Source organism: Megalops cyprinoides, chromosome 14 (assembly GCF_013368585.1).
Source record: "Megalops cyprinoides isolate fMegCyp1 chromosome 14, fMegCyp1.pri, whole genome shotgun sequence".
Taxonomy (NCBI): Eukaryota; Metazoa; Chordata; class Actinopteri; order Elopiformes; family Megalopidae; genus Megalops; species Megalops cyprinoides.
The window spans coordinates 18,837,505-18,846,983 of NC_050596.1; the positions used below are offsets into that span (position 1 = coordinate 18,837,505).

Genomic DNA, 9,479 nt, shown 5'->3' on the forward strand with positions numbered 1-9,479 from the left:
ACCCATATCTCGATCCTGCAGCATCACTCGCCATTAAGAGCAGCAACACAACGAAATCTTAGTATAAACCTTCCCTCTGTAGCCGATGTTTATTGATAAGTCTTTCCACCATTGCAAGTAGTAAAGATGCTGGTAAGGCAAGTACTATTCGTGTGATACCATCACTACAGTATGCAACGAGGCGATTTTGAATTTTACATTACTACAGTACAGCATTACAAAACTTATTGGTAAATGAGGTAAGGCTACAGGGAATTTTTAATTATGCTGTCATAGGAATTGCCGGTCTTTCGGATGCTGTAGCGCACGCAGCCACACTCACACCCGGAACGCCCCGGTAGGACTACTGCCTAAAACCTTCTTTAACCCCCAGGGGCCCCCCTTTTTAACCCCCAGGCATTACAGGTGGTATTTGGAATTAAGGCAAATTAACAAAGATACTAAAAAATGAAGACCATTCACCACAAAGCAGCGAATGGAAGAGTACGATTACAGGATGTTTTTAATACACGAGAATCACAGGGGGGCTGCAGTATATTTTGTTAATGCATTTTCATAAGACAAAAGAAACACACGGGACAGTTTACAAATGCAATCTTTATTCTGAGGAATGCTGAAAAAATAAAACCACTATTGATAATTTGATACAAAATAATACAAAAAAACACACAGGATAGAAAATGCATGGTACCGAAATATTCCACATTGGCCTGCCATCTGCATGATAAAAAACGACAAGAGACAGATATAAATAGATGGCAAGAGCTCTGTCCAGTTTACGGCATAACATTAACAAAACATTTAGTGACAATGCGAGCATCCTGTCGTTATGCACTGTGGCGTCACAGTCAGTTCAAAATCTAATCTCTTTGCTGTTCGAAGACCTTTCCATTGAGTCACGGAATCTAATACTATAAACTGATATAGCTACTGTACAGGAATGTAACCTAGCTACTGCATTTCATACACGGAATCTGGTCTTCTCACGGCATTTAACTGAACAGGTCTAATTTAATGCTGCTTAGACGTTTAGATTTGCAAACTGCAAACCAAAGCAATGCACATGATATCCAACAAAATCATTATTTTTGAAGAACCAGTATTTAATGTGAATGTGGTAAAATGAAAACACACAAATGATAGTGCTCCAGCATTTTAATTTCAGGTTCTTTCAGAAACCCATTTGTCCCGATATTCAAAATGCTTTCCCAGGATAGATAGATCCTCAAAGTGTTTAAGACAACTGAACAGTTCAATAATAAACTTGTACATTTGCCTCAAAATGATTGTTTAAAGTCAAATGCCAAACACTAACCTTCCCTACTAACACTGACAAATAAAAAGATTCCAGTCAAGTTAGCCAGACATTCAGCATAAAATATCGAAGGTCAGAGTACAGCAGTAACTCTTTCAAAACTGTGCCCAAAAAGCATGAGTTTATATGAATAAAGAAAATGAATGCAAATTATCAATTTAATCTCAAAGACAACATACAAAGACAGAAAAAAATCAAAATAATGTGAAACAGTATGGAAGACCATTTAAGGTTCACAAAGATTCAAGCTTTTCCCAGGTTGTTAATTTGGACCAAAGCACCAACAAGGCTGTTCAATTAATCAAACTGAGGAGTTTTGGTTAAGAATTGTGCAGTTACTTTTCACTTCTCAGAGGTTTTATATTGTGCAGTACACTGCTGTGCTAAATATTACGCCTATACAGGAGTCAGCTGTGACCTACTGGGAATGATCTTATCCATCCACAACACCAGCATTACCAGAGCTGAGTCCCCTTATTATAAAGGCGCACCCCCCCACCCCTCACAAAAATCTAAAGAGTCCAAACCAGTGTCAGTTTTCACAGCTACACGGGCATTCACTTCCATTGTGGTTCACCAAGCACCTAAAAGTAAGACCTTACGAACTAAGAGGTTCAACACCAGATGAGCCTTCTTGGAATGGTCCTGAAATGTAAACAGATTTAAGGCTTTGCTGAGATGAACCAATTCTGTATTCAGAGGGGAGAGAGGGGAAACGAGGGGGCCCTCCTGCCCTTCCAATTCAACCCCAAAGACAGCAGTACAGTCTTTACTGGCAGGAACAGAGCACACACAGTGGACACAGTCTCAGATGTGCGAGTTGAAGATTGAGACCAGTGTGCTTTAAGAGGATCCTGCTTTTTGCACTGACCTTTATACTGTGCGGCACTTTCCCCCACCACAAACACACACACTCATTCTCTCTCACACTCTCTGTTCCTAACACACACACACACACACACACACACACACACACACAAACACAAACACGGTTCACTCTCCTCAGATGTCTAACACTTCCACATCCTTCCCCTTGGCAGTTCAGTAGATGGAGCAGCAAACTCCTAACACAAGTGTGAGAAATGACTCAGGCTGGAATCCCTGTGGGGGAGAGAGAATTACTGTCAGTACAATCACACTTGCACTCACAATGTAAGCTTCCGATTATCTGTGAATGTGGTCTACCTTTATCGCAAGTCCCGCCCTGTTTCTCTTGGGCAAAGTTGAGCCGGTTCTGCTCGGCGGCGGTGCCGTTGGACTCGGGGCTGCTGCTGCGGGTCGGGCTGCCCTCCTCGTTCTGGTAGGCCAGGTCCAGGTGCTGCTGCGCCAGCTTCAGGTGCCGGCGCAGGTGGTCCAGCTCCCGGGGCGACATCTCGTCCCCGAACGAGTGCCGGCCCGAGTCGCCCAGGTTGTCCCCGAACTCGGGCTTGAGCTTCCCCGCCGAGCCCTTCTTCACGGCGGCGTGGTACCCGGGCGGGGCGCTGGCCAGCTGGCGGCACACCGAGGGCCGGGGGCTGGTGAGGACCAGGTGGCGGGAGGACCGGCTCCGGAAGGAGTCGCGTATCCCGCTGATGCCCAAATGCAGGATCTCCAGGACGGTGAGGGACAGGCAGAGGAGGCTGACCACGTACATGATGATGAGGAAGATGGTCTTCTCCGTGGGCCTGGAGACAAAGCAGTCCACCGTGTGCGGGCAGGGGCTCCGTCTGCACACATAGGAGGGCGCCACCTCGAAGCCGTACATGACGTACTGGCCGAAGAGGAAGGCCACCTCGAAGGCAATGCGCGACAGCAGCTGCAGCACGTACACCTTCATCAGGCCGTCCCTCTTGATGCGCCGCCGCCCGTCGTGCTTCTTGCCCGGCGCGTCCGCCTTCTCCTTCGCCTCCGCCTCGATCTCCTCCGAGATCATGGGGTCCTCCTCGCCGTTGTCCTCCGCCTCCTCATACTCCCGGCCGGGGCCGCGGTGGACGGCGGGGGCCTGCTTCCGGCCCCGGGGCCGGTACTCGACGTCCTCCATGCGGGCGATCTTGTGCATGGCGAAGCCCAGGTACATGATGGTGGGCGTGGTGATCATGATGATCTGGAAGACCCAGAAGCGGACATGCGAGAGCGGCGCGAAGGCGTCGTAGCACACGTTCTCGCACCCGGGCTGCTGCGTGTTGCATACAAACTTGCTCTGTTCATCGTAGTATATGGACTCCCCGCCCACAACTGTGAGCACAATCCGGAACACGATGAGCAGGGTGAGCCAGATCTTCCCCACGAAGGTGGAGTGGTTGGAGATCTCCTCCAGCAGCCGTGTCAGAAAGCTCCAGCTCATGGTGCTTCTCTGCACTGCAGACACCAGACACACAGAGAGAGAGAGAGAGAGTGTGTGAGCACAATCAAATGAAAAGATGTGCAACTGCAAAATCGCTGCGTAGAGTCCCTGTGGCGCAATCGGTTAGCGCGTTCGGCTGTTAACCGAAAGGTTGGTGGTTCGAGCCCACCCAGGGACGACTCCTTTTCAATAACGCAACAACATAACTCCAGGCAAAAAGTATCACATAAAAGAGAACACAGGCAGCTATCATAACACTGATGCAATAATGGACATATTGGAAATATTTTGTCTGTCTGCAGTATAGCATAGTGGTTAAGGAACAGAGTGTAGTATAGACAGCACTATGACTGAATTATCAAAATGCAGAGAAGTACAGACAGCTCTAGCTATGATAGATGATATACATTATTTTCAGTATTTATGTGTTTACAAACATTGTTTTGGAGTTATGATTAGGAAGGCTGTTTGGATTAACAATAGCGATGAAATACTGAGATTACTTATATAATTCTGAACAAAACTGTAGCATAGTCAACAAGCAGGTGGGACAACGACACCGCGTTCTTTTACAATTCATGCCCACAAGATGGCGCTGTGTGCTGTATTTTCCTACAGCTTCAGCAACGATGAAGGCAACCACACATAGGGAAATTAATCTGCACTGCTATTAGGCAAACTTCATTCAGAGATGTTTGCTAACACGTACCGATAACAGACTCATGAATGCTTGGGAATACTTTAAAGATGAAGCTCTGCGCCTCCAGCTCTCATTTGGAGATCTTTACAGGAACAGCCAGAATGAAGTGAAAAAGCCCACATGGAAAGGTTGATGATGATGACTGGTTAGGTGACATGTGATGACGTTCAACATTTCATATTGGCTCACATTTTTCCTATCCAACAGGAGTATTACAAAGAGAGAACAAAGAAATAAGAAATAGCAGATGGACTACAAATTATATGTAGACAGGGGGGAGGCCCTGAACATTTAACAAAGACTAAAAATCTTAGATTCTCTGTTATGGTAATATGTGAATATGGCCATGAAAAATTACTAACAATTTTTCACACACATACTAATCTGTAAAAGTATGTTTAGAGACATCCTTCCAAGCTAATCCTCTTCAAACATCACAGATCACTTCTCCAAGAAAACAGACTTTTTTATCCAACTCTTATTTAAAAAAAAAAAACAGTGGAGGTATGCCAAGAAAAATGACAGCTGTGACAGTTCCATGGAGCACATACTTCAACTGAAAACCCTACAAGTCAGAAACAAGGGCTGCATTCAGACACACAGGAAAAAAAGCCCACAAAAACGACAAACTCCAAGCGGAGACCCAAAGGCCAGGAACGCCCAATTCCACTGCGTCACAGGGCTCCCACACAGATGGGTTGATTTCACTGAGGTTAGAAAGGAAAACATCACACTCTATTATAGTCAATGTTCTTTCACACTGTCCCTGCTACCACCAGACCACGCCACGTCATCATCAAGCATCCAATTACTGTCGCATCCCCTGTTTTTACCTAGGCTAATCCAACTTCCTCCTTGACCCTTGATCATGCCCTAACCTGCCTCCCAGCTTCCTCCTTCCTGCTGGCGCAACCATAGGAAATTGGACATGGAGTACCTCGTTATCTGAAACTCAAAATAAGCAGCACCACAGAGTGCTGACTTCAGCAGCTATTTGGAAAGAAACATCGCTGACTGACACTTGGTGAATCTAGTATATATAGTGCCAGAAACAGTGCAATCAACTACTCATAAACAAACTGATGCAACTCATGCACCGTCATTACTACTCATATGCCAACTCATAGACCAAACTCAAAATCCACTGTTGAGTGATGCCGGTATGGATGTGCAATGTGACTGATCATAAATGTCTTGTCGCCACCCAGCTTCGATCTGGGAGCCAAGTCGCCCTGTCAGCTCCGACGACACATGCTGCGACCCACACCAACGAGGCAGTCACACTGCCAGCTCACAGCAGGCCCACAGAGAGCTGCTCCGCGCCGCCAGCTCTCAGGAGTCTCCACACTGAAAGCCACCTTTTAAGGTAGAACTAACAACAACCAGCCGCCATCAGAGTACTTCTGTGTCTAGGTGACGGAGTGGTTACTTCACAGGAGCTACACTTGTCGAAAGAAAGGTCCTGCAGCTGCCATCTAGGTGGTGAATGACCACTAACTGTTGACTGGCAAACCACAGAGCAAAACTAACAGCACCCTCACACGCTTTCCCTGTGAGGTTCCAGCCATCTTAAGAATGGGTTGATGAAACGACAGAGGAAAAAAAACCATTCCATCACTTCCCTAACCTGACAGGACCTGTCTTGGCAGACTCCTACATTGGCTCAGTATCTTGCAAGTGTGGGCGTAATGCATTCTGTAGCACCGCTCTCCTGCCGGTCTAAATGATGCCAGCTCCCTCTGCCCTCACTGCAAGATTTCACTGCTCCAAACAGACATGCAAAGACATGCAAGGTAGCTGTAAGTATGGGGCTAACACAGAGCTCGCGCATATTGACCAACAGGTCTTTGGTTACAGCAGGCCTTGTTAAGGTTGTTACGCCTCCACCAGTTCTGTCCTAGCCCTCTGTGGTGCTCATGGGTGTCAGATCTCTGCAATTTGTCCACTGGATGAGGCATGTCTGTTTGTGGAGAGCTCTGTAATCTCCCGTACATGAAAGGCTTTCCTCCGGTGCTGGCGCCTGGCCTGCCATCCTCACACGGTTAATTACAGATCACTGGAGCCGTGTATGTTTCAGCAGCTTGTGCGTACAACAGATCCAGAAGGAACATTCCTAACACCTACACAATGTGTGTATCTGACTACAGGAGCAGTCTTTAATCTAATCCGGAGGCCCCAGATTAGAACATTAGTTATACTGGCCATGGTGTTTTTAAAATCTTTTCAGATGGGGTGCTCTCAAACAGTGCTTCTATTACCAGACTGAGCCTATCTTGTTGATGCAATAAAAATGTTTGATCACCAAGAGCACAGCTGATGAGGCACCATGATCTAGAGCTTCCCAGCAGGAAACAGTAGTCCCAGCGACCCTTTTCAATGGGGGATCCCAGATCCCAAGGAGGGTGGGGAGGTGCCACACAGTAGGGACAATTACCAAAGAGTTTACATACCATCTTACTGTAAACCAGCACTGAAGCTGACACTGGAAATCTGGAAGACCTAGTCCCCATCCATTCTGTATTAGCCAATGATTGCTGGACATGCACATTCCTATAGATTCCAACCTACTGTAACAATACAGAAATTTTTTCAGCAAAAATCACCCAAGGGAACATTTAACAGCCTGATCCCCCCTACCCCCAGTGACAGAAACACTTGAAACTACAATAGTAGAAAAAGCAGCCCTGGGGGCATGCTAATTACTGCAGTCAGTTAATTAGCCAGTGTACACTGAAACAAGGTTATTCATTGCATATAAAGGCATGCCGTTTCCTTTGTCTTCCACATGCACTTGAAATAGGAGCACACTACACAGAATAACAGGGGTAGGTGATAATGAGTTGACTACCCATGGGAAAACTGGCTGATTTTTCCAAGGAAATTTTTGCTGTAAATTCACTTAGACACTGTTATTCAGAGCAGCTTCCTGATGAACTGCAGGTCATCTAAGATTTATGGTCAACATTTTAGTTTGATCAAGCCCTCTCCTTGTCATGTCACAGGTATTCAAAATTAAACAACATGGTAAATTAGTCTGCAACCTTGCTTTCAACTAACAATGAAGAAATTCAGGGTGCCATGTTCACGTAAGTGTAAGATTCTGCGGGTGACTGTCTCAACAGCGCAAACCTGGCTGTTGTGAAATGGTTTTTCTTTCCTACGAATGGTATTAGTTATATAAAATTAACAAACTAAATTTGTTTGTATTGTTGCAGCGACATCAGGACTCTGACTCTCTACCCATCAGCACTACGCTGGATTTGAGACGTTGTTTTAAATGTTGACCGTAACATTTTTCCTGGCATCTAGGACACAAACAACCCTGTAGCACACACCAAGACCTTTAGCAATCAACATTACCATCATTCTGGGACTAGCTAAGAAGTGATTCAGCGGCGAGGGCAGTCATAGAAGCAAACTCCAGAAGTTGTTGGAATACAATGGAGACCCCGCTAAACGCTAGCGCACCACTACATTCCTTGTAGTGTATGGCACTGTTTGCTCTGGCTGTGGCTGTACTCTTGTTGACACACACCAGAACGTTATTTCCAACAGGGCTGTGCGATTTATCCCGGTACACAACTCTGCAGACAACCAGGAGGTACTGGGAACTGCTCCCCATTCTCTTAAAATGCTGGGGGAGGGGCGCACGAACAGGCAAAGACAGAATTCCAAACTAACCAAATCCAGAGCGGTAAACCTGGAGTGGAGCAGGGCCAGCTGCCCGCATCACCGTCCCCTCCCCCCGATTTACAACGCAGCATAATAAACGGGCCTTTGTAGTCTTAAAAAATAAATTACTCTTGCATTAGCCAAGCCGATTAATTTCCTTGCCCGATAAAACGGTGGTTTTCGAAAAAAAAAAACAACCCGTATGAGGGTCCGACACAAAAATTCACCCATGCAAACTTGGCGAAAACTATAGGGAACTACAGGGAACTGTGTCATTTAATGTTTGTAACAACCTACAGAATAACAACAGATTTAACAAAATCAGAAGGTTTCAGGTTGTTCAAGCGGTTTGAAGAGGGATTCAACTGACAATAAAAACGGCCAACAAGCCACCTCTTCTAATTTTCTCTGTCCAGTGATCTGTTCGAGACAAGAAAATACACTTGCTGTCGGTTACCGCTAATTTGGCTTCTTAGATTTAGTTAGCAAGCTCGGAAAGATTAACTTGCGCGTCCCATTTGCGTTTGAAGTAACTAGTTAGTTCTCAAACGCCTAAACCTCCATCTCAGCTGACCACAAAGTACTGGCGCACAACATCAAACGTGCGTATTTGTCCAGTTGAAAATGTTCTAACTCACGAACTAGCTTATTAAGTACTACTACATGCAGTTGCTATCCCTTAGTAAAGGATGGCGGTCGTGAATGAACTGTTACTGACTGATTTCCATTACTTATTTTAAACTATCGTGCAAACCAGCTCACCTCAAAACTTTCTCGCGTCCTTATTCTTCGGTGTTGTGGAGATTTCTGGTGCAAGCTATCCAAATTTTCTCTGTTGCGCTATCTTCACCTCCTAAAACATTTATTGACCCATTCAGTTTGGTGGAGTACCATGTGACCCTCAGATTCACGCAGGGGTCCTAAATACGGGGAAGACAAAGAAACGTCCCAAAATCCCTTTCCCTCCTCCCCCCGATCTCCGCGCACCCCACCCCATTTAAGGGGCCCGTCTGAAACTTGAGAATAATTTGCGCAGCGATTTGCGCTCCTTTTTGTACCGCATTTTTGTCCGTCTTGTGAATGCTCCTGAAATGATTTTATTTCGGACTTAACCTTAATTTTCTGCACAATACATAATGCAGTCAAAGCGTAATGCAGTCACACAACACACGCTTCATCACACTTCGTTAAAAACTCAGATTGCATTTGCATTCTGTCAAAAGTAATGTGTTTAACTCATTTCAGTTATGGCATGATTGCAAATAAATCTGTCCCAATCTAGAAATTGTTCATACTACTAACCGATCCTGTAATGATTTCATGTCTTAATGTTTCCCTGACCGGTGCTTGCGGTTGACGCTGCTGTAACGCTATTGCACACAGACTGTAGATCACTATTATCCAGTCCAAGAACCAATACGAGGTGTTTTTTGTTGCTCAGAACATGTTGAGAGTCCATGTTTCAAGGA

General features: G+C 45.6%; 1 protein-coding gene and 1 non-coding gene across 3 annotated transcripts; one reads left to right on the forward strand and one right to left on the reverse strand.

Moving 5' to 3' along the window:
* Nucleotides 1–579: 579 nt before the first annotated feature.
* LOC118789333 (gap junction gamma-1 protein-like) lies at nucleotides 580–8,924 on the reverse strand. Of its 2 annotated transcripts, XM_036545707.1 has the most exons (3): nucleotides 8,773–8,924; nucleotides 2,501–3,652; nucleotides 580–2,416 (listed from the first exon to the last, which is right to left on the reverse strand). In XM_036545707.1, exons 2-3 carry the CDS (start codon nucleotides 3,636–3,638, stop codon nucleotides 2,403–2,405), a joined length of 1,152 nt encoding a protein of 383 aa, XP_036401600.1. In that variant the 5' UTR covers nucleotides 3,639–3,652; nucleotides 8,773–8,924; the 3' UTR covers nucleotides 580–2,402. The 2 variants fall into 2 exon arrangements, with proteins under 2 accessions (XP_036401600.1, XP_036401599.1); XM_036545706.1 differs by having other exon boundaries at nucleotides 580–3,652.
* Nucleotides 3,743–3,816, forward strand: trnan-guu. The gene has a single exon. It is a non-coding gene; the product is annotated as a tRNA-Asn (tRNA).
* Nucleotides 8,925–9,479: the final 555 nt, after the last annotated feature.

Coding starts and splice junctions, on each gene's coding strand:
- LOC118789333 (XM_036545706.1), bottom strand. CDS start 3,638: ATGAGCTGGAGCTTTCTGACACGGCTGCTGGAGGAGATCTCCAACCAC.